Below are 27392 nucleotides of genomic sequence, written 5' to 3' on the forward strand. Positions count from 1 at the left end.
ATTACGGGATTAAAAAAAGTTAGTGTCAGGTATGAAATTGTTTCATTTTGCCGGGGATGATGGGATACCTCTTTGACTAGAGTCTCCACGTCCGGATTGGACGTTTCTGTGGTGGTGGAGGAGCTGTCGTCGTTGTCGGCCATGTTGTGTTGGAGCTCGTCGCTGGGCGTTTTTACCGAGAATTTTCTGATCTTCTCTTCTTTCTTTTTCTGCGCTTTTGTTTTACCTCGAAGCTTCCCTTTGGATTCCAACACTGGAGAGAGAATTGAAATTGAATAGAAAAACGGTTATTGATCACCCACTCACAATATTACAAGTTTTATTTGAGACATTAACATTCTTTTTTTCCCCAGGTATTAATATTTTGGGAGTATTTAGTATTTTAATTTTATTTTCAGTTTTACTATTTATTTATTTGATAAGAAAAAATACTTTTTGTATTTTTTTGTTTTACTATTTATTTGATTAAAAAAAGGCTTTCTATCACATCTTTTTCCCCCAGATATTAATATTTTATGAGTATTTTGTATTTTTAATTTTTTTCTGTTTTACTATTTATTTATTTGATAAGAAAAAATACTTTTTGTATTTATTTTTTATTTTTTTAGTTTTACTATTTAATTTATTTGATTTAAAAAATGACTATTTCTATCACATTAGCCTTAGCCTGACAAAATAGATGGCACTTTTTGTAAATATTTTTAAATGTTCTTGAAATACAAATTTTTCTGACTTTTGCATTTAAAAAATAAATAAATATATTTTAAACTTCACTTCATAAATACAAACTTTAACCCGATAATAGATTAGTCGCTCCTATTTTTTTTCTCTCTCTCATTGCCTTAAAAGGCAATACTAAATTCCAGTCTTTAAAATTCCCATCTTGCTCATAACATTTGAACATAACAAAATGAGCAAGTTTACATTTTACAGCATTTTAAGAGTAATTATGTTTATTTTAAAGACATCTGTGGAAAAAATTGCAGACACCAAAAGTGCTTGTGAAAGCCTTTTTTGGTATTTGGGTTGGATGAAATGATTCATGGCTATTATTGAAATTAAAAAAACTTTATGAAGTGTAAAAAAAAAACCTCCAAAATAAAAGCATCACCTTTATTTTGCGAGCTCTGGTCCTGCTGCGTTTCCACGTGCGACTCTGGACGGTGGCGGTCAGTGTCCATGGCGTTGACCAGGTTGGCGTACTCCCCATCCTCCGCCCCTCCCTTGGGCAGCGTCGTCGTCGGCGCCGACGCCAAACCGTGACCATGGGCCTCCGTTTTGGCGCCGCGAGCTTTTCGGTTGGTCAGCTGGCAGTCGGCGTGCGGGGCGGCGGCGCCGTCCTGGCCCGAGGTTCCGTTTCCACCTTTGGTTTGCGTGGACGCGGTCTGGCGGCCCAGGCTGATCTTGGAGCGCTTTTCGTGGACGTCGGAATCGGAGAGGGCCCTGCTGTTGCCGTGGCGACCGCGCGCGGATCCGTTGCTGGACGTGTATAAACTCCTGGAGTTCTGGGATGAGTCACTGGAATGCAAAAGAAAAAAAAAATGGTGGTCACGTGTAGGAAGCTCATCTTGTCGGTTACGTCTTGACGTCTTGACTGACTTTGAATCACTGTGTAGTTGCACAATTTCCCTGAGATTAAATGGCTTCCCCGTCTCCATGGAGCAGTTGGGCTCGACGGACACGCGCCTCTTGAAGGGCTCCCAGATATTGTAGGCCTCCACGAAGGCCGTGCTGATCACCAACACGAACATAAAACTGCGGGCACAAATACAAAGCGTGATGGATTTGGGTGCTGCTAGAATCGTCGCTTTTGCGATTAGGAGGACCTAATCAAGACTTAATGCTAATCACTTCAGTCACTTTGTACATATTTATGTAACCACTTTTTCAATATCGACTACTTTTCTATGTTGACTACTTATTATGATGAATTGAATGCTTTTATTGACATTATACAAGTATTATGTTGACTACTTATCTATGTGGACTACTAATTTATTGTTGACTACTTATCTATCACTACTTATCTATGTTGAGTAGTACTTTCTTATTATGTTGACTACTTATATTGATTATTACTTATTATTTTGACTACTTATCTATGTTGACTACTACTTATTTATTATGCTGAGTACTTCTATTTTGACTATTTATCTATGTTGACTACTAATTTATTATGCTGAGTACTTCTATTTTGACTACTTATCTATGTTGACTACTAACTTATTATGTTGACTACTAATTAATTATGTTGACTACTACTTGTTTATTATGCGGAGTACTTATCTATCTTGACTACTAATTTATTATGTTGACTACTAATTTATTATGTTGACTACTAATTTATTATGTTGACTACTAATTTATTATGCTGAGTACTTCTATTTTGACTACTTATCTATGTTGACTACTAACTTATTATGTTGACTACTACTTGTTTATTATGCAGAGTACTTATCTATCTTGACTACTAATTTATTATGTTGACTACTAATTTATTATGTAGACTACTAATTTATTATGTAGACTACTAATTTATTATGTAGACTACTAATTTATTATGTAGACTACTAATTTATTATGTAGACTACTAATTTATTATGTAGACTACTAATTTATTATGTTGACTACTTATCTTTGTTGACTAGTAATTTATTATGATGACTACTTATCTATGTTGACTACTTATTTATCTTGATTACTAATGTTGACTACTACTAATTAATTATGTTGACTACTTATCTATGTTGACTACTACTTGTTTATTATGCTAAGTACTTATCTATCTTGACTACTTATCTATGTTGACTACTAATTTATTATGTTGACTACTAATTTATTATGTTGACTACTAATTTATTATGTTGACTACTAATTTATTATGTTGGCTACTAATTTATTATGATGACTACTTATCTATGTTGACTACTTATTTATCTTGATTACTAATGTTGACAACTTATTTCGTAATTATTGATGATTTATTTATCTATTATTATCTACTGATTATTTATTCGTTCATTTGTTTGTTTCTTGTTATATGTGCAATTTCCTACGTATCTATGTTGTGACTATTATGTCGACTACTTATTTTCTATTTATCTGTGCACTTGGTGAAGCTTTAAATCTCATATAACGACTATAAAAGCATTGAATTCAATTTCAATTGTGCTCACCTCATGGCGTAGGTCACGGCGAGGCAGACCTGCGTTTCCCAAGTGGGCCGGGGAAGCGTTTCGGAGCACGCCGCCAGCATGTGATAGGGCAGCGAGGCGTTCATGACAAAGACAAACTCGGAGCCGCCGCACGTCACCAGCTTGAGTTCGCGAATCACCCGAGACGTGGTGAAGTCCGGCGTGAACCTGAGAGGGAAGAGGTCGTTTTTAGAAAAGGCCACGTCGCCACGACCGCTCGCCACGCACTCACAGTATGATGAGGTCTTTGGACGCGTTGGGTCGGAGGACGAACTCTTCGCAGTTGACGATTTTGAATCCAAATCCTTCGCACGGTTGTCCGTTGATCTCCGCCGAGCGGATGGTGACGGGGAGCTGCCCCGCGTTTTCAACCCGGAACATTCGCTTTAGCGTGAAGGTCAGCTCCTTGTTGGGTCTTTTTTCTGAAATCAAACAACGTGCGTTGCTACAAAGTAAAATTCTTATTTTGACTTAGTTTTAGTTTTATTTTTTATATATATATATATATATATATATATATATATATATATTAAGTGGGGGTTTTCAATTTCAAATTCACTACTTTGATTTTTTTCTGCCATAAATTATATTTTTTTTTCAAAATTCTCATTTTGACTTAGTTGTTATATATGTGTATATATATGTATATGTATATATATATATATATATATATATATATATATATATATATATATATATATATATATATATATATATATATATAATAAGTGGGGTGACCTTACTGTGCGATTTTTTTCGGCCATAAATTTTATTTTTTTCAAAATTCATATTTTGACTTAATTGTTATATATATATATATATATATATATATATATATATATCTTTAATTTATTTAATGTATTTAATTTACCTAATGTATTTAATTTACCTAATGTATTTAATTTACCAAATGTATTCAATTTACCAAATTTATTTAATTTACCTAATTTATTTAATTTACCTAATTTATTTAATTTACCTATTTTATTTTATTTACCTAATTTATTTAATTTACCTAATTTACCTATTTGATCTATTTTATTTTTTTAAGTGGGGGTGACCCTACCTTGCGATTTTTTAAATTGTTGCGGCCATGTTTGGTCTACATTAACCGCGATATTCGAGGGATTACTGTAAACATATTTGACTCCAAACCAGGCAGCGAAGCGAGGATACAATAATTATCAGAGCTTTTTTTTAAGGCACCAGAAGTGAGGCTAAGTTCACACAACTTGTCCTTTCAAGTTCAGTTAGCTACGAAATTTCAATATAGTCCACAAACCCTGACGGACTGAAACAAGTTGCCAACACTCCTCCAAACAAGTGGTCGCGGCGTGGTACTCACGGTCTACGCATTCCCTCAGCATGGCTTCCGTCATCTTGAACCTCAGAAAGGTTCCGCGGCCCGGAGCCTTCCCGGCGACTTTCAAGTTCTCGACGGCGCCGTGGCCGTGGAGGAAGATGGAGTCTATCACGGTCAAATTGTTCCTGAACGGCGAGACCGGACACTTTGAAAAGAGCCGAGCGGCGTGGCCAGCCGAGCGTTTTTTTACCTCACGATGAGCACGGAGGAGACGCTGTGGTTGCGGACGGGCGTGAATCTCACGTTGAACGACTTGACCTCCCCGGGCATCAGGATCAAGTTGTACGCGGTCGATCGACTCGATCCCTCCGCAAAACCGCCGCCGCCGCCGCTCTTTTCTGGAGTCGTCTGGCAAGCGGACAAAAAAATTCCATTGAGACACTGGTTAGACTCACGCCGGATTCTCGTGGCCACTCACTTGGTTTCTTTGCACTTGAAACTCAAGGGTGTTTGTGTCAATATTGATGTTGGACAGATTTTCCGCTTTCCACCTAAGAGAGTTTTTTGGGGTTTTTTACAGCAGCAAAAATAAATAACAGGTTAAGAGCTCTACAGACTAAGTATAGTGTAAATATTGTATTTGGCACAGTGATGGTCGTTAAAGTGGAATTCAGTCAATGCCAATTAAACATTTGAATTTAATATCTGTGGTTGTCCACAATCATAATGTTGACATTTGAGAAGCTATTAACGGTACACGCGATTAGTACATGCACGTGAAACAATTATTCATTCATTTTCTGAACCGCTTTATCCTCACGAGGGTCAAGGGGTGTGCTGGAGAATATCCCAGCTGACTTGGGGACAGCCAATCACGGGGCACAATAAGCTCACACTCAAACCTAGGGGCAATTTAAGGATGCTAAATTAGCCTAGCATGCATGTTTTTGGAATGTGGAAGGAAACCAGTCTAAAATCTAATCTAAAATCAAATCTAATCTAACATTGAATCTCCTCTCATCGAATCTAAAATCTCCTCTGAAATCTCCTCTAAAATCTCCTCTAAAATCTCCTCTAAAATCTCCTCTAAAATCTCCTCTAAAATCTCCTCTAAAATCTCCTCTAAAATCTCCTCTAAAATCTCCTCTAAAATCTCCTCTAAAATCTCCTCTAAAATCTCCTCTAAAATCTCCTCTAAAATCTCCTCTAAAATCTCCTCTAAAATCTCCTCTAAAATCTCCTCTAAAATCTCCTCTAAAATCTCCTCTAAAATCTCCTCTAAAATCTCCTCTAAAATCTCCTCTAAAATCTCCTCTAAAATCTCCTCTAAAATCTCCTCTAAAATCTCCTCTAAAATCTCCTCTAAAATCTCCTCTAAAATCTCCTCTAAAATCTCCTCTAAAATCTCCTCTAAAATCTCCTCTAAAATCTCCTCTAAAATCTCCTCTAAAATCTCCTCTAAAATCTCCTCTAAAATCTCCTCTAAAATCTCCTCTAAAATCTCCTCTAAAATCTCCTCTAAAATCTCCTCTAAAATCTCCTCGAATCTAAAATGGAATCTCCTCATCAAATCTCATCTAAAATCTGATCTAAAATCTGATCTAAAATCTGATCTAAAAAATCTCATCTAAAAAATCTCATCTAAAAAATCTCATCTAAAAAATCTCATCTAAAAAATCTCATCTAAAAAATCTCATCTAAAAAATCTCATCTAAAAAATCTCATCTAAAAAATCTCATCTAAAAAATCTCATCTAAAAAATCTCATCTAAAAAATCTCATCTAAAAAATCTCATCTAAAAAATCTCATCTAAAAAATCTCATCTAAAAAATCTCATCTAAAAAATCTCATCTAAAAAATCTCATCTAAAAAATCTCATCTAAAAAATCTCATCTAAAATCTCCTCAAATCTGATCTAAAATCTCATCGAATCTAAAATGGAATCTCCTCTCATCTAATCTCATCTAAAATCTCATCTAAAATCTGATCTAAAATCTCATCTAAAATCTAATCTAAAATCGAATTGAATCTAAAATGTAATCTCCTCTCATTAAATCTCATTGAATCTAAAAGCTCATCAAAAATCTCATCTAAAATCTCATCTAATCTAATGTCTGCATTTGTTTTTTATTCAAGAACATTCCGAAATGTTTCCTCAAATGAATTGAAATCTATTTGACCAATTCCTATGGCAACTCTTGCCATGATTGAATCACAAAGTGTCAATCCATCTTAAAAAGACATTGAAAAAAAATAGCGCTGGACTTTCCAACCTGTCAGCCAACTTTCCGGAAAACACCGAAGGGCTGGGCAGCAGCGCCAGAGGCAGAACCTGGACGTAGACGGGCACATCGGCGGGATTCTTGAGCGTGACCTCTTCTTCCTGAAGACCAGACGCGAAGCGAGTGAGACTTAACGACACCTCAAGAAATTCCTGCGCGAGTTTTGCCGGCGCACAAGAGGCGCCTTGTGGGGCACTCAACAGAGGAGCTGTTTGTGTTGGTCAACGGGAACGTGATGCGCCGACTTGAGTTGACCAGACTGGGCCAGGTCAGCTCGGCTGAAATTTTCGTCTCCACGTTCTTCTGCAGATCCGTGTTCACTTCGAACGCCGTCTCCACCCTTGGGGAGGGGAAAGAGAGGGGGAAAAAATGCGTGTGGCGTTCTGTAAATAGCCCCGTCCGGCCAATGGGAGAAGAAAAATAAATAAATATGGAAATGGGATTAATGACTTACAAGTGGCCCGAGTGTGCTTTCAACTCTTGCCATCGCTTGAGAAGCTTCTGGTGGAGATCCACATCGGCGTCCCAGATGTCCTCGTGGAGCGCCATCCCGTGAGGCTTTGATTCGGCTGACACAAATGAGAATGTTTTTTTCTTTAAATTCTTCTGATGAGAAAGTGATGAAAAAGCTCAAATTTGCCATACACACTATGCCACCTTTATATTATTCATAATACATGGCAATTCGTCTGCGCTTAATAATACCGTATTGTCCCGAATATAAGACGACGCCCTCTTTCTCAAGGACTCAAGTTTGAAAAAAGAACACAAAATTCAATTTTTAGACACAAAATAATGTCTGTACATCTGAAACAAATGATTGTACCAATCAATATATTAGCGAGAAAAAGCACGTTATTTTGCCCTCGTTCAAATCATGCAAAAAAAACGGATCCAACTTAATATCTGAACATTAAAATGTGTAGACTAAAGTTGATGTGACTTTTTATATTTTTATATTACTTATTTGTGTTTTTTTTTACTGGGAAAACGCACTTTGTGGAGTAGCACCACCAATTTCATTATACGCAACTGTGTATGATGACAATAAAGGCTTTTTGTTCTGTTTTGATTATTGAAATTACATTTGTAAATGAACCAATCCACCGTGATAAAACGACAAAATTGCAGTAACTAAACAAAGTGTTCAGCATTCACTATAAAAGTATCTCATGTTGTAAACGGTTACAATGTCTCGACACCGATTTTAAGACGACCAACAGTCAGTCTTATTTCAATGCAAAAAAACATCGTCTTATGTTTGGATCAATACGGGATGGCGATCCTGAGTTGGGAGGAGCAACATCGAGTCGACAACACTTACATTTTAGTACGAAAGGCAGCCCCACGTAGCAGTGATCTTCACACTGCAACCTGGCGTCAAAATAAATATTTGCAACCTGCAAAGAGACACGGGGAGAAGACAAATTCCATTTGTTCGTGCGGGTTGTTACGGTTGAGGCCTATTGGGATTCATTTGGAGTTGATGAAAATGAAAAGGGATTCCAATTGTACCTTGGATTTGCGCCTGGGCTCCAATTCGTCTTTATTGTTTCGCAGGCGCCTGTAGTAGAAGCGGATGTCTTCCGTCAGCGATTGGATTTGCTCCAGCCTGACTTTTTGCTTGAATGAGCTCTTGATGCTTAATACTTGATGCACAATTTTCCCCTGAAGCCAAAGAGTAAACATAGAGAATGATTTGTGTATTTGTGGTCAAAAAGCAAACAAGCCTTCGACCTGCTGCCCTCTGGCAGGCGTTAGAGGGCCATAACAGCCAAGACAAACAAACTCAAGGACAGTTCTCCCCAGGAGCTGTCGCCAAACTCAACTGGAGTTCTGCACCTAATCATGGCTTACTGATAACCACTTTAGTCACTTTGTACTTACTTATTTAGGTGACCACTTATTCAATGTTGACTAATACTTATTCATTATATTGACTACTTATGTTAACTTGTTATTTATTATATTGACTATTTATTTATTATGTTGACTACTTATTTATTATGTTGGCTACTTATTCATTATGTAGAATACTTTTGTGGACTTATGTTGACTACTTATTATGTTGAGTACTTATGTTAACTACTTATTTATTATGTTGACGACTTATATTGCCTACTTATTACGTTGACTACTTATGTTGACTATTTATGTTGACTATTTATGTTGACTACTTATTATGTTGACTACTTATTACGTTGACTACTTATTTATTATGTTGACTACTTATTTATTATGTACAATACTTGTGTACTTATGTTGAGTATTTATGTTAACTACTTACTTATTATGTACAATACTTGTGGACTTATCATGTTGAGTATTTATGTTAACTACTTATTTATTATGTTGACGACTTATTACGTTTACTACTTATGTTTACTAATTATTTATTATGTTGACTACTTATATTGACTACTTATGTTGACTGTCGACTACTTACTTATTATGTCGACTACTTACTTATGTCAACTACTTACTTATTATGTCGACTACTTACTTATTATGTCGACTACTTACTTATTATGTCGACTACTTATTATGTTGACCTTTTATTTATGTTAACTACTTATTTATGTTAACTACGTATTTATGTTAACTACTTATTTATGTTAACTACTTAGGTATGTATTAATTATTGAACATTTATTTATTATTGATTGACTGATTATTTACCTGTTTGTTGGTATTTGTGTACTTACCTACTTATGTTGTGACGACTTATTTATTGGTCTGTTATTTGTGTACTCCGTGGTGAAAGCTTTGAATGTCATACTTGTGTAATGAGAATAAAAGCATTCAATTCAATTCACTCACTGGGAATGATGAAGGCAGGACGAGGTGATTGGGGGAGCTGGTTAAGGTGCCCACAGCGATGAGTGCTTTCACCGGGATGGTTAATATCTGACGGGCAAACGGATTTCAGAGTTCACCACGAGCAAACGGGGAAACGGGGAAAAATGGACACCAACCTCGTAGTCTGTGGTAATGTGTATGGCTCCGTCATAGGTGCCCTCCAGGGATTTGGCAACCAACGTCACGCGGAAAGCTGCGTAAAAGCCGGATGCTATAATCACCTTGAGAGAGGAAATACGTGGATGTTTAAAAAAAATGACGAGAATTTTGACAGGAACACTTTTACCCTCAAGTAAAAAAACGCTAAAGACCTAAATTAAGAAAAAAACACAGCCAGAAAAAGCAACAAGTGGCAGGTAATAAATATTTTTTTAAACTGATAAAAGAACACACAGGGAGCATTCTTGCAATAAACAAAAAAAAAAGATAATTTATTTGATGTTATTTAAAAAACATTTTGGGGAAAATGTACCTAAAAAAAGCCAGCTCGCAATTAGTCATACTTGCATTTATAGAACGACATAAAAATAAAAACCTAACATCCGTACTGTTTTGACCAACCCACCATCAATTAACTCATTCGCCACTAAACATTATGCAAGACATTCCCTTAAAATAGCATTTTATGAGCACACAGAAATTTCAAGAACAAATAGATTCCCATCATCATAAAAAAGGTTGTTGCCTCACTTTTTTGTTCTTTAGTTATGAGGTCAACATCAAAAAACTTTGTTTATACCTCGTCTTCGCTAGTGAATGAGTTCAACAAATACGCAAAATGTGGTCCAAATCTTGTTTTAAAAAAACACGCCTTGTCATAATTGCCATCTGTCAGAATAAGGCATAGTTTTCTTATGACGTAAGTCCCTCCCTTCAACCAAAAGTGAACCGAAATCAAGGAAAAAAAACTAAAGCATTTGCAAAAGGCCCAAAAACTAAATATATAATACCTTATATATATATATATATATATATATATATAATTATATATATATAATTATATAAACTTTAGTACGTTTTTCCCCTAATATGCGAGAATATTTTTTCAATGGAAGCTCGTAATAAATGTTCTTTTTCTCAATTAAATAAAATTGTGACATGTTAGATTAGATAACTTTATTGTAGACTTCCTGTTTGTGGCTCCAGTTTTTTTTACCTAGGTCTACAATGTCTTGTGTTCTGTCTTGCTACTGCAACCAAGGAAATTTCCCGAATACGGGATGAAATAAAATTATAATCTAATTCTACATCTAATCTAATCTAATCCTAAATCAAATCTAATTTATTCAGCCCATATTTGGGAAATTTCACTGTCACAGTAGCAAAAGGGTGAGAATACAGACACAGCTCATTACTGAAAAACTGTAAAACTAACAGAAAATGATTGATTGCTGAAAACGGTTTAAAAAAACATAAACGCAAAAGAAGTCTGACATGTGAAAAGCAACCTACCGACTTTTGACTGTTAGCCGACGCGTTCTGCAGTTCTCGCATGCGACTGGACGCAGTCGTGGCGTTTCCCCACTCGACTCGGAGAAGCTCCATAGAGAGGCTGTCACCAGTCACCTGCCAGGACCTTACTTCTAGCTAAGTGAGTGCAAAAAAAAAAAAAAAAAAAAAAAAATCACATTTTTGGGGCGAGTCACATGACTGTTTCGAGTTGTGAAATACACGTCAACACATCCGGCACAAAAGCAGATGTTCTAAGATGATTATATTATCAGTCGTACGCTGTCGGTTCTTTCTACCTCTATGGGGTTACTGTTCACCACCAAAAAAACAATGCTGCTGATGTCTGTGGAGCTCCGGACACCAAAGTCCAGCATGTTCTTCTTCAGGCTCGGCGGCAGCACGTGGGTCTGATGGGGAGTAAAAAAAAAAATATATATATATATATATAGATATATATATACACAATTTTTTGGACTATAAGTCACACCAGCCAAAGAATGCATAATTAAAGTGGGAAAAAAAATATAGGTCAACTGGAGTTTAAAGAGGGTTTATATATCGTATTTTCTTGCATATTAGCCGCATCCGCGTATAAACCGTACCCTTAAAATAGCCTTAAAATTGGATTGGATAACTTTATTCGGGAAATTTCATTGTGACAGTAGCAAGAAAAGGCATAGTTATAAGTTAGACAGTACAGTCAAAGGCAGCAGAACAACAAAGCAAAAAGCAAAATGTTTGTCTTAACTTCGGGGTGTGCAATAACAATGTGCAATATCTTAGAAATCTGTGCAATATTTTAGAATCTGTGCAATATTTTAGAATTCACCTAGCCGGGATGTGACTTTTTATACTTTTATACTACTATTTATGTTTTTTTTTTACTGGGAAAACACAAGCTTGGAGTAGCACCACCAATTTCGTTATACGCAGCTGTGTATGATGACAATAAAGGCTTTTGATTTGATTATAAATAAACAGTCAACATAATAAATAAGTAGTAGTTTGTATAAGTCAACTGGAGTATAAGACGCACTAGCTAAAGAATGCACCATTAAAGTGGGTGAAAAAATATGTTGCATTGGAGTATGAGTTGCATTTTTGGTGGGCAGTTTTTGAATTTATCCAAGGAAAAAAACATTATATAAAGTAATAGTAAATAAGGAATCAGAACCTGTTAATGTAACACATCAACAGTTTTTGGGGGGAGAACTATAGCCTAAAAAACAAAAACAAAAAGCTGATGGCGGTCAGAGGAAATAGATAAAAGACATTACATAACTCGCACCAGAGTAAACCGCGGGCCCGGCCAAATTATTCAAAAGGCGCGGCTGATAGTCCAACAAATCATTGTCCAGTGAAAAGGTGAGTTAGCGAGAAAAGGGTACCTCAAGGAAGCCCGTGTAAGCCCTGATGGGCAGGTGAAACTTTGACGCGTTGGTGATGAGCAAAATGTTGCTGTCGATGTGGATGGATGGCCGAACCGGTTGGAACAGGAGTGAGAAGATGTAGCGCGACTCGTGGGCCGGGATCAGGACAGGCGCGCTGAAGTTTTGCACCTGGGAGCAACATTGGTGGAAAAAAAACGGTTAGAAAGGTTAGCTTTGGACTCTAGGATCGTATTTACATTTTTTTAATGGGGAAACTGCTCATAAGAACATTATGGGCACTGTCTTTCTGGTCGCAACTCACTCATGTAATGTCTCTACGAGCACTGGGAAGAGCGTTGCATTTTTTTCAGTGTTTTTTTCCCGTTAGTCAGTGCGAATGGCGGAGCGTATTCGCTAATACGAGAGGAGTATATACTACTTCTGGTTGGCAAGTGGTCGTGTGTTATCCTATTGTGAGGACATTTGTGTGCATCATTTTGGGAATATTTTGAAAGGAAGACAAAAGCAAACAACCCTCGATAGTTTGCATCTGAAAGTCAGGGTGGAGGCGGGGCCAATAGAGCCAAATTTCAAACAAAATTAGAATTAAGTTTAGTGTAAGGTTCAATTCAACTTATTTTTGAGTGTGTCTGCATTGTAATCCAAGTTCATTTCAATTTGTTTATGTTATGTTAAGAGCGTGTTGCCGTGCAAAAAGTCCCTCCCTCTGTTCCGGAACACATTAAGCTCGTATCTCGAGGTACCACTGTATTGTGATTTTGGTTCAATTTCTGGCACTTTTCTATCCAACTTGGTCCACCATGAGCAAGATTAAAAGGGAGGTTTAAAAGGAGCAGAACTCACAGTGAACATGGCTTTGGATTCTTCAGGCAAGGACACGTTGTGTATCCGGATGTCGAAGCTGAAGGCATTGGTGAGGGATATGGGCCGCTCCACGGGATCCACCGGGCTGTCTCGGATGTGGAACAACGTCGACGTGTGGTCGAATCCCAGGTATCTAGACATGAGGAACTCAACTCAAACCTGCAACTGGTATTAAAGTCATTTCACGGGTGTGCATGACTTACCCCTCTAAAACATCGGCCTGGTAAGGGATTTCCAACTTGGAATAGCTCTTTTCTTTCGCTTTGACTGTAATTTTACCAAAGAACTGGTATGCTTTTCTGGCCTTGGAAGCTGCGGCAACCAAAACACACGCGAGAGGAACTTGAAAACTTCAAAAATAAAAAACATCGAGATGACAGTGAAGATACGCAATGACCGGACATTTCGCCGATGGACACTTCGTCGCCGGACGGTTCGTCGCCGGACGCTTCGTCGCCGGACAGTTCGTCGAGCGGACAGTTCGTCGAGCGGACAGTTCGTCGAGCGGACAATTCGTCGAGCGGACACTTCGCCGCCGGACACTTCGCCTAACCTTAACCACTAACCTTAACCACTATTAAAGAAGACAAAGGAAATTCACACATTCTTTATTAAAGAAAATAAAACAGCAAAAACTCGCTCGACAACACCAACACATTAACATTTAGGCGTGTGCGTACTAAATGGACTGGTCTCTAAACACACTACTCTCGAAACGGTTCCTACGTTGAGTGCTACATTTTTGAAATAAAAAGCAATAAATACAATTATTTTATTAAAAAAATAAATAGAAATGGAGCGCTCAACGTAGGAACCGTTTCGTGCGTAGTGTGTTTAGAGACGAGCCCATTTAGTACGCACACGCCCAAATGTTAATGTGTATGTGTTGTCGAGCGAGCTTTTGCTGTTTTATTTTCTTTAATAAAGAATATGTGAATTTCCTTTGTCTTCTTTAATAGAGGTTAAGGTTAGGCGAACTGTCTGGCGACGAACTTTCTAGCGACGAATTGTCCGTCGACGAAGTGTACGTTCGTCGAAGCGTCCGGCGACTTATGTCCGTCGACGAAATGTCCGGGTACCAAGATACGCATTAGCGCACTTACCGTCAAAGCTAATGATGGCTACTTTCGTATATCGGCTCTCTCCTGCTCTTAGCGTGATGGCTTTAAAGTCTATCGTCACGGCCTCGTTGGACGGCGTTGTGCGGACGCTCTGCAGGGAAAAAGGAGAAAGAGTGAAGCGCCGAAGAACCGTTTTCCGTCCGTGGATTCCAAACTCGCGACTCACCGTGATGGGAACGTCTTTCGCCCCCGAATTTAAAAGGTACAGAGCCAACATTTTTGGCCGATCTAGAGGGGGGGGAAAAGCCGTGTGAGTGCGGAGACCAAGCGTGAGGGTGTGGTTTACGTTTGGAACGCGGGTGCACCTTGCGAGCGGAGGGTGCCAAAGTCGAGCATTTCGGTGGAGGCGTAAATCCCGGGCGCTGCACGGACACAGGGTGTTAAAATACAGTACAGTCATACCTCAACATAGGAGCAATTTGAGATACGAGTAACATTTTGAGCAAATATTTATCTTGAGATACGGAACTTTTTTCCCCGTTAGTCAGTGTGAATGGCGGAGGTTGTTTGCTAATACGAGAGGAGTATATACTACTTCTGGTTGGCAAGTGGTCGTGCGTTATCCTATTGTGAGGACATTTGGGTGCATCATTTTGGGAATATTTTGAAGGGAAGACAAAAGCAAACAACCCTGGATAGGTTGCATTTGAAAGTCAGGGTGGAGGCGGTTGTAAGATAAGATGACAAAGTCGCTTGGCAATTGCTTGTTCATATTGTATCAGTTTTTGTAAGTATAGAAACATCGTTGTCATAAGAAACTTGCCCAGAGTTTGGTCGTTGTCATGGAGACTTGACACTGATTAATCAGACTTCGCCCAAAGTTTGGTCGTTGTCATAGAAACTATACTATACTGTTTTCCTATATAAAGGCTGGCCCACTGTTCATTCGGAGAGAGTTGCAAGGACAACTGAGCGGTTTACAGCTGTTCGAGCTCTCTCCCCATCCTGCAGTCTGGTAATAATCCTATTTCCTATTAAATTGATCTCACTTTTTCTTAACCTGCTCCTGAAGCTATTTTTACAGATCTATCAGCGGGGCCAATAGAGCCAACCAAGGAGAAGAAAGGTATCAAAATTGAAAACAAAATTAGAATTAAGTTTAGTGCAAGGTTAGAGTAAACTTATTTTTGAGTGTGTCTGCATCGTAATCCAAGTTCATTTAAATTTGTTTATGTTATGTTACGAGCGTGTTGCCGGGCAAAAAGTATCCCCGGTTATCGCACAAGAAGTTTTAACTGTAGTGTAACGTAAGATTAAAACTTATTTTTAAGTGTGTGTGTAGACTAATCAAAATTCATTTAAGTTCAATTTAAAGTTGAAATTTAACCAATTAAATTAATAAAATTAGAACCAATAAAAAGATGTTGTAAAATCCTGTTTTGGGTGTTTTTTTTTTCAGAAAGTGGGAGTTCAATTTGTATTTAGTTCATTTCTATGGGGGGAAAAATGACGTAAATTGACATACGAGCTCAGTTTGGGAACGCATTAAGCTCGTATCTCAAGGTATTACTGTATAAGACATGCAATTGTGAAATATGGGGGGTGCGGTTGTTGTCACCTGACGTGACCTCCACCTCGACCGGCAGGATTATGAACTTGTCGTCGTCGGGGGCGTTGGTTTTGATCCGGATGAAGGCCGTGTGGTTGTCCACGTCTCGGGACGAAAAGCTGGCTCTCATCACGCCCTTTGTCTCGAAGGGTGGGATCTCCTTCGGGGCAAAAAGGAGGAGCGGTGACAATGTCAGCTTGTAAAACAACACTCGGACAAAAGCGTGACGAGAGCTGCGTGCTGATTGGATGACGTGGCGTTGGGATTTTTTCCACAAAATAGGAGCATTTCAGGTGTAACATTAAAGTTCCTCACCCATAATTTTCCAGAGCCTCCTTGCTGACCCGTAGGGAGTTCTAGATGTAGATCCCCTCCACTGGAATACATCTCAACCACCTTCAGCCAATCAAGCACACACACACATAACGTCATTTTAATAAGAGTAATGGATTTAATAATTCATAGGTCATTCCAAAAAATCCAAGTACATATTTTGGTTTCCTACTTCTGTAATATAAATCCTTTTTTTTATTTTTAGGCCTCTTATTTTCATCATACGCTTAAAAGAAACACTCAATTGAGGTTAACTATTTTACCAAAATATGAAAAATTGAAGGACAACAATTTTCTTTAGCCATTCTTTTAGAAAACAGATGTAAATTTTTGTTGTTAAATGCCATTCCCACCATATTTCTACATTCTACATTTCTATATTAACAGGAAAGTGCACATGTTGTGAGACACACATTCCATATATATATATATATATATATATATATATATATATATATATATATATATATATATATATATATATATATATATATATATATATATATAAAGTGCCAGAATTACAAAGAGAAATAAATAGCCACACAAAATTGATCATTTAAATTGGACTATTTTACTTTATATTCAATTTGGACAGGGGGTGGTAAAAGATGGCATTTTAGGAAGTAGTTTTCTAGATACATTTTTCTGTTAATAAATACATATTCAAGCATTATTTTTCATTTTTTTAAACTTTTCGTAGTTGTGATTCGCTCGCCAGTTAGGCCATAAACAAGGCGCACCGGCTGATTGGGCGCCCTGCCCATGTTAGAGAAAATGTTATACTTTTAAGTGCGCCCTATAAGTGTGAAAATACGGTACTCAGAAACTGCATGGTTTCTTTATAGTGTTAAATGTTAAAATACCTGCAGCGGTTCACTGTAGGGGTTGTGGATGTTTATTAGCGGCGAGAAGCTGCTGTTTACTGGGACTCGAGCTCCCACGAAGGGACGGAGTCTATAAGGGTTTGGGATTCCCACCCCGAAAACCTGCAGACCAGGGGAAGATACATTTTAGCCAAGATTTCACATGTAAAACGATGCGCTAAATGAGTCAAGTCTTTCTTTACCTGGTATGTAAACACTCCATGGTTTGACGTATTAATAAATAAAGTGTTTTCGACATTGCCGACGACTCGCGCGAGGAAGACCACGTCGAATGACGTGTTTCCACCAGGCGGAATCATCTGCGAGGACAGAGAGAAAAGATGGAATTATTTTTGAGACAAACAATCAAAAAATGATTGGTCATAGATAGAACACAAACAACAGACCTGAGCGAACCCTATTGTTTTAGAATTATTATTATTATTTTTTTAATTGTTCCAAAAGTCTGTAGAAAACAAAGGCTATGTGTCTCGAGGACAAATAAAAAAAAATATAAAAATAAAACGCGTAAAATAGGAAATGGGAAAGGTCAGAGGTCAGAAAAGCTAACGCTACGAAAACTTGGGGCTAGCTTAGCTTGTAATTTATCCTAGCGATAGCTTATTCAACTCAAGTTTGAAAGGAAGGTGGTAATGATAAGAGAGTGTAATGACATTTCTGAGCAAGGGATCAAAGGTCATTTACATGTCAGAAAAGCTAACGCTACGAAAACTTGGGGCTAGCTTGTAACTTATCCTAGCGATAGCTTATTCAACTCCAGTTTGAAAGGGAGGTGGTAAAAAACAGGAAAGTGTAATGACATTTCTGGGCAAGAGGTCAAAGGTCATTTACATGACAGTTGGGTGGCCTGGCAATTATAGTTGCGTTTTACGTTGCTGTATTTTTAAATTATAAAATGTAGTTTTATTTGTCCACTCCACTTTGTTTCTTCATTTGGTGACATTACATATACTACATCATTACAATAGTTTAGATTATAACTTTATTTCATCCCATATTCGGGAAAATCCCTTGATTGCAGTAGCAAGCACAGACAGAGAACACAATGTAGACCTAGCAAAAAAAAAACTGGAGCCACACACAGGAAGTCCACAAGGTGGGGCCTTCTGCAGAATGACTCTAACACTAATTACCTTATATATTATATATATTACATCAACTCAATTTTGAAAGGAAGGTGATGATGAAAAAAGAAATATCCGGGCAAGAGGTCAAAGGTCATTTCTATAAAAGTTGGACAGCCTGACAATTATTGTTGCTTTTAACTTTACTGTTTTTTCATTATAAAATGAGAGGATCTTAGGAAAATTCTTTGTATTTTTTGCTTTTCGAGGGTACATAATCCTTTTGCTGTCTAAGCTTCTTTTTGGAATCCTCTCATCACAACCACACACATTAAAGTGTGATAGTAGTGTAGGCGTGGCGTTTCACGGTAAGAAAATATTTGTCAGACATGATTAAAAGGCCGGTTGCCACGCATCCAACTTCAACATTCCGCCATAACTTGCATAAAAACGGACACACCAGTTTCCTCCTGACAAGGTTAAATGCCTAAATTGCTATCTCACAACTCCACATATTGTATCATTGTTTCTAAATTGCTATCTCACAACTCCACACATTGTATCATAGTTTCAAAGAACACATTTGATTAAAAAAAATGGAATTTAAGTAGATAGTACTCACCCTGTTTTGAAAAAAAGAGGCGTGAAAATGCGCCGTGGTCGCTGATATTGATATCAAACTAATTTCTTCTGAGCTAGGGTTATGTAAATACACTTTTTCCATTTTTGGCATCCCCACAGGCCTGTCAAAAGAAGAGACATAAAAATTTGATAATGTCAACATTCAAGATTGAATTCAATTATTAGTGCTTTATTAATGAAATGGCATTTGATTGCTACTTTGGTTAAAGCAGTTTAAATTAATGGTGTTTGTTTCCTATAGTTGCAACTCTCTCGCAGTTGTTTTCATAAATTTTAACATTGTAATAAATGGCCGAGGAATGTCACGTGTGGGAGTTTCCTCACACGAGGTCAACGCGAACTTTTGAGCTTTTTCTGGGGAGTCCAACTTGTATAAAAAGTTGATTTAGTTGACGGCGTGATTTGGTCAGCACGATAAGGCACTTTTTCTCAAGGTTATAGCTGATAAAACCTATGTTTGCAAATCTAAATCAGTCTTTGTGAGGAAAACTTGGAAATAAAAGCTCCTGTCAGAAAACAACTTGTTTCATACTTTTGCATCCCGAGACTAAATGCAAAATCTTCAATTCAGCTCACGTACTTGCCGACAAACTAATGTCATCAGAAATGATGACGCTGGTAAATAAATACATTTATGGCCAAATTTGATGGTTTAAGATGTGTCAAAGTGGCGGCCCGGGGGCCAAATCTGGCCCGCCACATCATTTTTGTGTGGCCGGGGAAAGTAAATCACGAGTGCTGACTTTCTGTTTTAGGATCAAATTCAAATGAAGAGTATAGATGTATATTAAATTTCCTGATTTTCCCCCTTTTAAATCAATCATTGTATTTTTTTTCTGTGGTTTTAGTTGAAAAATTATTTTGTAAAATCTAAAAATACATTCAAAAAAGCTAAAATGAAGAGTATATATGTATTTTAATTTCCTGATTTCCCCCTTTTAAATCAATCATTGTAATTTTTTCAGTGTTTTTAGTTCAAAAATCATTTGATAAAATCTAAAAATACATTTTAAAAAAGCTAAAATGAAGAGTATAGATGTATATTAAATTTCCTGATTTTCCCCCTTTTAAATCAATCATTGTATTTTCTGTGGTTTTAGTTGAAAAAATATTTTGTAAAATCTAAAAATACATTTAAAAAAGCTAAAATGAAGAGTATATATGTATTTTAATTTCCTGATTTCCCCCTTTTAAATCAATCATTGTAATTTTTTCAGTGTTTTTAGTTCAAAAATCATTTTATAAAATCTAAAAATACATTTAAAAAAAGCTAAAATGAAGAGTACAGATGTATATTAAATTTACTGATTTTCCCCATTTTAAATCAATAATTGTAATTTTTTAATCCATTTTTTCTGTGTTTTTAGTTCAAAAACGATTTTGTAAAATCTAAAAATATATTTAAAAAAGCTAAAATAAACATTGTTTTAGATCTATAAAAAACTGAAAATTCAGGGCTTTTAATCCAGTTCTTTTAATCCATTTATTAAAAAAAATTCTAAATATATCTAAAATGGTCCCATGAAATCGAATTGACGTTAACGCGGCCCGGCGAACCAACCCGAGTCTGACACCCTTGGATTAAGAAAAAATCGTGTGTGCTCCTTGTGGCACAAGTAAACTGATTTTTTTTACAGGTTAATTGCTATTTATTTGTATCTTAACTACTAGGTAAACAAAGTATCTGTGAATGAGTGTAAGATTGTGAGTGAGTCAGTGGGTGGGGCAAGTCAACAGAAGGCGGCGTGGGAGCTTGTGGTTGGTAGTAAAAGTGGAAGTTAAGGTGACAACTCCAAGTGGTCATAAAAGAAATTCATAATAAATTCAATCGGCTAAATAAACATTGAAGCCTATAGGCACTTTTAAAAATTCTGAGTTCCAGTTTTAGGATTAGAACCTTTTTGCTAACACGTTTTGAGACGGCATTAAATTGTAAAAATAAATGAATAAGTCCTACTAAAACTGAACTAAAATTAATTTGTGCAGTATCATAAAATAAAATATATTTACAGGAATGGACACTTAAAATAAACCATTTTAGATATAATATTTAGATTATTTTTTAATAAATGGATTAAAATAACTGGATTAAAAGTCCTGAATATTCAGTTTTTTATAGATCTAAAACAATGTTTGAGTTTATTTAAAAATATATTTTTAGATATTCCAAAATGATTTTTGAACTAAAAACACAGAAAAAAATGGATTAAAAAAAATGACAATTATTGATTTAAAAGGGGGAAAATCATGAAATTTAATATACATGTATACTCTTCATTTTAATTTGATCCTAAAACAGAAAGTCGCCACTCATGATTTACTTTCCCGGGCCACACAAAATGATGCGGCGGGCCAGATTTGCCGCGCAAGCCGCCGCTTTGACAAATGTGGTCTATTGGGATCCGACATCGGTTTCTGGCCACCATAAAAAAATTCAACTCTCTACGTTGCACGGTTTGGACAAACATAGCAAGAGAATCTTAACAAAACCGCACACTCAATTTTTTTACACCAATTTTCACATGAATATCAAAATATTGATTAGCGGCCTCCTAACTACGAATAATTAGTATTGATCCTGAAAAACACATTGCTCCTATCTACAAATTCTTACATTTGAAAAATAGATAAACTGGAATTAAAACTGTAACAAGTTTACTTAAAAGAAATTCATAATAAATTCAATTGGCTAAATAAACATTGAAGCCTATAGGCACTTTAAAAAATTCTGAGTTCCAGTTTTAGGATTAGAGGACCTTTTTGCTAACACGTTTTGAGACGGCATTACATTGTAAAAATAAATGAATAAGTCCTACTAAAACTGAACTAAAATGAATTTGTGCAGTATCATAAAATATATTTACAGAAATGGACACTTAAAATAAATCTGCTTTCAGTTCAAGGATTGAATGACCTTTTTGCGCTAACATATTTGTATGAGATGGGATGTAATAAAAAAATAATCCTACAAAAACTGAACTAAAATTAATTTGTGCAGTCTCATAAAATAAATATATATATTTATAGGCCAGGACACTTAAAATAATTATGATTCCAGTTCAAGGATTGAAGGCTCTTTTTGCTAACACATTTGTAAGAGGCGGCATGACATTTTTATTAAAAAAAATAATATATATAAATACATTTTGAAAAATCCTACTAAAACTGAAGTAAAATTAAATATTCAAATTCAAATAGTTATGATTCCAGGGACTTTTTGCTAACACATTTGCATGTAACTGTTAAAATAAAAAAAAATAAAAAATCCTACTAAAACTGAACTAAAATTAATTTTTGCAGTGTCCTAAAATAAAAAAATAGATTTACAGGCTAGGACACTTAAAATAATTCTCCTTCCAGTTCAAGGATTGAAGGACTTTTTGCTGACACATTTGCATGAGACGACATGAAATTGTAAAAAAAAAAAAAATAGAAATAAAAAAAAAATCCTACTAAAACTGAACTAAAATTAATTTGTGCAGTATCATAAAATAAAAATATATATTTACAAGCTAGGACACTTCAAATAGTTATGATTCCACGGACTTTTTGCTAACACATTTGCATGTAACTGTTAAAAAATAAAAATAAAAATAAAAAAATACTACTAAAACTGAACTAAAATTAATTTTTGCAGTGTCATAAAATTAAAAATATATTTACAGGCTAGGACACTTCAAATAGTTATGATTCCACGGACTTTTTGCTAACACATTTGCATGTAACTGTAAAAAATAAAAAATACAAAAATCCTACTAAAACTGAACTAAAATTTATTTTTGCAGTCTCATAAAATAAATATATTTACAGGCCAGGACACTTAAAATAATTATGATTGCAGTTCAAGGATTGCAGGCAATTTTTGCTAACACTTGCATGAGACGACATGAAATTGTTAATAAAAAATAAAAAAAATAAAAAATCCTACTAAAACTGAACTAAAATTAATTTGTGCAGTGTCATAAAATAAAAAAATAGATTTTCAGGCCAGGACACTTAAAATAATTCTCTTTTTTGCTGACACATTTGCATGAAACTGTAAAAAAAATGTTTTAAAAAATCCTATTAAAACTGAGCTAAAATGCAGTCTAGTGTTTTTATTTCTTTGAGTTTTTCCAATATGACACATTTTCAAAACCACTTATTTTGCTTCCATATCCAAACAAGTGCCCACATCGTTTCAAATCAATAAACACAACAATTTTCCCGGTCTAACCAACTGGCATAAGGTCCACAAACGACACGGTAATATCATCAAGTGATTTAATTCCTCCTAGCCCTCACTATATGGGCGTGTAAAACCCGGAATGCCTGCCAAAAAAACGTCACATTCCCGAAAACTGCATTGTCAACTGTACATTCCAACGCCACAAATATCGCTGAGCGTGCACTACCGAAACTTTGACAAGTGTGTGAACACCACCAAAAAATAATACTTATCAAAAATCAACTCACTGCTTATTGAAGTCCAACATGGGAGGTTCGAAATGTAAAGGTCGGCAGTTTCCTTGGTGCGGCGCCGAGCTGCGGGGGACAAAAAAATGGGACAAGAGCAGAAGGTAAGAGAGAATAGCATCCATGTTGGCGTTCTTTTCCAGTTTAGGGAAGGAGGCCCCGGGAATTGGCGACTAGGTACGCTCTGGGACGAGTCCGATCCTTTTCTGCTGGCGTTTGTGTGCGAGCATCACAAAGGCAGGTGTAAAAAAAAAAAAAAAAAAGCCACACAACTCTTAGTTAGTCCACACCTCCACCTATCAGTAGTCGAAGCTCAGCTGTCGAGGATGGAAGCGCCAGAACTTGCAAAGCCGGTTCTACGGCAGGTGGATCTTACAATAGATGGCGGTCCTCCTCTTGAAATAGACTGCAAGGGTGTCAGACTCAGGTTGATTTGCGGGCCACTTTAACATCAACTTGATTTCATGTGTGCTGGACCATTTTAGATATAATATTTAGATTTTTTTTTATTTCATAAATGGATTAAAAGAACTGGATTTAAAAACCCTGAATATTCAGTTTTTTATAGATCTAAAACAATGTATATTTTAGCTTTTTTTATATATTTATTTAGATTTTACAAAATGATTTTTGAACTAAAAACACAGAAAAAAATAGATTAAAAAATGACAATTATTGATTTAAAAGGGGGAAAATCAGCAAATTTAATATACATCTATACTCTTCATTTTAATTTGATCCTAAAACTGAAAGTCGGCACTCATGATTTACTTTCCAGGGCCACACAAAATGATGCGGCGGGCCAGATTTGGCCCCCAGGCCGCCACTTTGACACAGGTGAAATAGACGGTGGGAGCCAATGGGGTATCAATTAAACGCGGCAACAACAAAAAAGGGCAGTTTAGTTGGTAGAATTGAGCTTTTGGTTGTAGAATTAGTTTTTTCTCGCATATTAGCCGCGCCCGCGTATAAGCCTCAGGCTTAAAGTCATTAAATTGTAAGATTTCTCTCGTATAAGACGACCCGATTCAGAATTTTCACCTGGTGCCGGCACATAGACAAATTTGAAAAGGAAGTCATGTGAGCAGTAGAATCAGGAAGTGTGGCCATAGCGGTCTAGTAAGTTTTTTTCAAATTTTTTGCAAGATACAGATTTTTTTCCCTTCTTGAATTTCATTCTCAGACATCAAAATAAATTTTGTTTAGCATGTGTTTATCTTTTCTTTATTTTGAAATAAATGTCCACATTGTCTCGCATTGTCTGGTTGAAGAATTACAGTTTTTTCTCGCGTATTAGCCGCCCCCGCGTATAAGCCGCAGCCTTGAAGTCGTTGAAATGTAAAATTAAAATCTTAAGGGAAAATCTTAAGGGAAAACCTTAAGGGAAAACCTTAAGGGAAAGCCTTAAGGGAAAATCTTAAGGGAAAATCTTAAGGGAAAACCTTAAGGGAAAACCATAAGGGAAAATCTTAAGGGAAAATCTTAAGGGAAAATCTTAAGGGAAAATTATCAAAGTCAAAGGGTGTTTTTGAGATTCTGTATGAATCGAAATTATCTTTTTGCTGGATTGCATGTTGCTTGCACATAGACAAATTCAAAAAGGAAGTCATGTGAGCAGTACAACCAGGAAGTGTGTCTGTAGTGGTCTCATTGTCATCCCTAGGTAAGAGGGCGGAGCCCTGAGCGAGCAATAGCAGGCACAAGTGAGTTTTATCACATTTTATGCAAGATACTTTTTTTTAAATTTCATTCTTAAACATCAAAATAAAATTTGTTTAGGGTTTTATCCGTTTATCTTTTCTTTATTTTGAAATAAATGACCGCATTGTCTTGCGTTATGGCGTTTTGTGCATCTCAGTGTCTAATTTGTGCGCTTTTAAGCGCACAAATTAGACGCGGAGATTCAGTCATAATTTTTTTAAGCGACAAATACGGCCTATATGAGAGAAAATAGTCATTCAAGTAAGAATTGGGTGTTCTACACATGATTGACACGCCTCATTAGTTTCTTTTAAGTTGAGTTGAGGTCAGTTGAAGGCAATTGCCTTCCAAGAATGGCGGCAGGTTTTGCAGACGCACCTCAAAGGATTCCTGGTAGAAATCTCTGCAGGAGCAGGAAATTTGTTGCGTAGCTTTGGCATGATTTGAAATAAGTTGCCGATGAAAGACTATTTGTGGGAGGAATGAGTAGGAAATTATAGACAAGGATCGTGTTTAACAAGTGGAAGAATTCAGGAAGCTCGAATTAAAATTCATTGTTCCTTCCAACATGCCCAAAACAACATTAATCGTTAAATTAATGACAAAAATGAGCATTTTTTGCAGCCCATCTGTTAAAGTCCCCATCATTCCATATCCCATAATTCACCACCCTACTTTGGGTATAATTTACTAAATAATGAGTCAAGGTCGTAGGCCTGATTAGAACAGTAAAAATTCTTGAATTTCCAGGCAATGAATCAATGCTAATTTTAATTTTTATAGTGCTAATTTTAATTGTCAATTGATGCTAGCGTGGAAGTGACAAAAAAAACAGAGGAAGTTTTTTATGAAAAATGTTTGCGTAGATTGGCCTAGATAAGGAGCAGTTTTTTGGTTGTCATAACAAAAATATTTGCAGGCTACTCTGATCTACATACCAAGCTAAACCAGTTACTAGTGGTTGCCATTCACGATTGGCTCGGGCCGGATGCCAATCGTCAACGTGGAGTGCGTTTCAGGAACTACCAAAAACGAATCCCGTTGCGTAAGGGCGCCACCCTCGGAATTGTGAGTCACGGCTGGCGTTGCGTGTCATATCAGGGCCAAAGTACTGACGTGGAATGCGGGAGGGACGCCCTGAAGGAAATTTCAGGAAGCGGCGATATCGGCAGCGAGGAAGGTGTCAAGTGTAGTAACGCGAGCGTCGCTGTCCAGTGCGCCGCCAATCAAAACTGAGGGAAGTCACGTTGTGGACGGTGGAATGTGGCGCTTTGTTGGGATCCGGTGGGAAAGGCACGTATAGAATAGATGCCTGCTCAACTGCTCTATTGTTTGCTTGTCTGCGTGAAAGGGCCTAATGTGTCCTCCAAGTCTTGCCACAATAGAATTGACAGAGTTGGCTAGAATGGAGTTACCAGGTAAGCTAACCAAAGCAAAACAATGGCCAACAGCATTCATGGACTCCTTTTACACTATTCGACCAACTTTTCCCTGCACTGGTTAGTTATTTCATCCTTTAACACGTGTCAAAGTGGCGGCTCGGGGGCCAAATCTGGCCCGCCGCATCATTTTGTGTGGCCCGGGAAAGAAAAATGATGAGTGCCGACGTTCTGTTTTAGGATCAAATTAAAATGTAGAGTATAGATGTATATTCAATTTCCTGATTTCCCCCCCTTTTAAATCAATAATTGTAATTTTTTAATCCATTTTTTCTGTGTTTTTAGTTCAAAAATCATTTTGTAAAATCTAAAAATATATTTAAAAAAAAGCTAAAATAGACATTGTTTTAGATCTATTAAAAAAACTGAATATTCAGGGATTTTAATCCAGTTCTTTTAATCCATTTATTGAAAAAAAATCTAAATATTATATTTAAAATGGTCCGGCCCACGTGAAATCAAGTTGACGTTAAAGCGGCCCGCGAACCAACCCGACCGAGTCTGACACCCTTGGTATAGATGTATATTAAATTTCCTGATTTTCCCCCTTTTAAATCAATAATTGTAATTTTTAAACCTTTTTTCTGTGTTTTTAGTTCAAAAATCATTTTGGAAAAATCCCAAAAAATATTTTTAAAAAGCTCAAATAAACATTGTTGAAATCAAGTTAGCGTTAACGCGGCCCGCGAACCAACCCGAGTCTGACACCCTTGTCGTATGTCGATTTACTCGTATCTCAAATGAACGTTTCCCATAGAAATGAACTCAAAACAAATGAATTGGTTCCAACCCTCCGAAAAAACACCCAAAACAGGATATTGGATAAGAAAAACATTTTGATTTGTTCTAATTCGTCATC

The 27392-nt window shown here is 36.5% G+C and overlaps 1 protein-coding gene across 2 annotated transcripts in view; it reads right to left on the reverse strand.

The window, feature by feature from the left end:
* tmem131 (transmembrane protein 131) overlaps nt 1-27392 on the reverse strand; it is a 39159-nt gene that overhangs the window by 5852 nt on the left and 5915 nt on the right. Inside the window, exons 4-32 of one of the 2 annotated variants that reach the window (XM_077607263.1) lie at nt 23394-23462; nt 18919-19039; nt 17415-17531; nt 17212-17334; nt 16331-16411; nt 16025-16175; nt 14772-14828; nt 14633-14694; nt 14449-14557; nt 13549-13657; nt 13325-13478; nt 12479-12649; nt 11387-11497; nt 11091-11225; nt 9755-9859; nt 9600-9686; nt 8295-8447; nt 8104-8179; nt 7234-7348; nt 6981-7119; nt 6771-6880; nt 4976-5048; nt 4748-4905; nt 4540-4682; nt 3427-3616; nt 3177-3362; nt 1600-1755; nt 1112-1518; nt 69-253 (exon numbers count right to left, since the gene is read on the reverse strand). In XM_077607263.1, coding sequence (XP_077463389.1) covers nt 69-253; nt 1112-1518; nt 1600-1755; nt 3177-3362; nt 3427-3616; nt 4540-4682; nt 4748-4905; nt 4976-5048; nt 6771-6880; nt 6981-7119; nt 7234-7348; nt 8104-8179; nt 8295-8447; nt 9600-9686; nt 9755-9859; nt 11091-11225; nt 11387-11497; nt 12479-12649; nt 13325-13478; nt 13549-13657; nt 14449-14557; nt 14633-14694; nt 14772-14828; nt 16025-16175; nt 16331-16411; nt 17212-17334; nt 17415-17531; nt 18919-19039; nt 23394-23462 — 3853 coding nt within the window. Of the gene's footprint in view, nt 1-68; nt 254-1111; nt 1519-1599; nt 1756-3176; nt 3363-3426; nt 3617-4539; nt 4683-4747; nt 4906-4975; nt 5049-6770; nt 6881-6980; nt 7120-7233; nt 7349-8103; nt 8180-8294; nt 8448-9599; nt 9687-9754; nt 9860-11090; nt 11226-11386; nt 11498-12478; nt 12650-13324; nt 13479-13548; nt 13658-14448; nt 14558-14632; nt 14695-14771; nt 14829-16024; nt 16176-16330; nt 16412-17211; nt 17335-17414; nt 17532-18918; nt 19040-23393; nt 23463-27392 lie in introns of those variants that run through there. The other variant, XM_077607264.1, reaches the window with a different exon arrangement.

Source organism: Stigmatopora argus, chromosome 8 (assembly GCF_051989625.1).
Source record: "Stigmatopora argus isolate UIUO_Sarg chromosome 8, RoL_Sarg_1.0, whole genome shotgun sequence".
Classification (NCBI taxonomy): domain Eukaryota; kingdom Metazoa; phylum Chordata; class Actinopteri; order Syngnathiformes; family Syngnathidae; genus Stigmatopora; species Stigmatopora argus.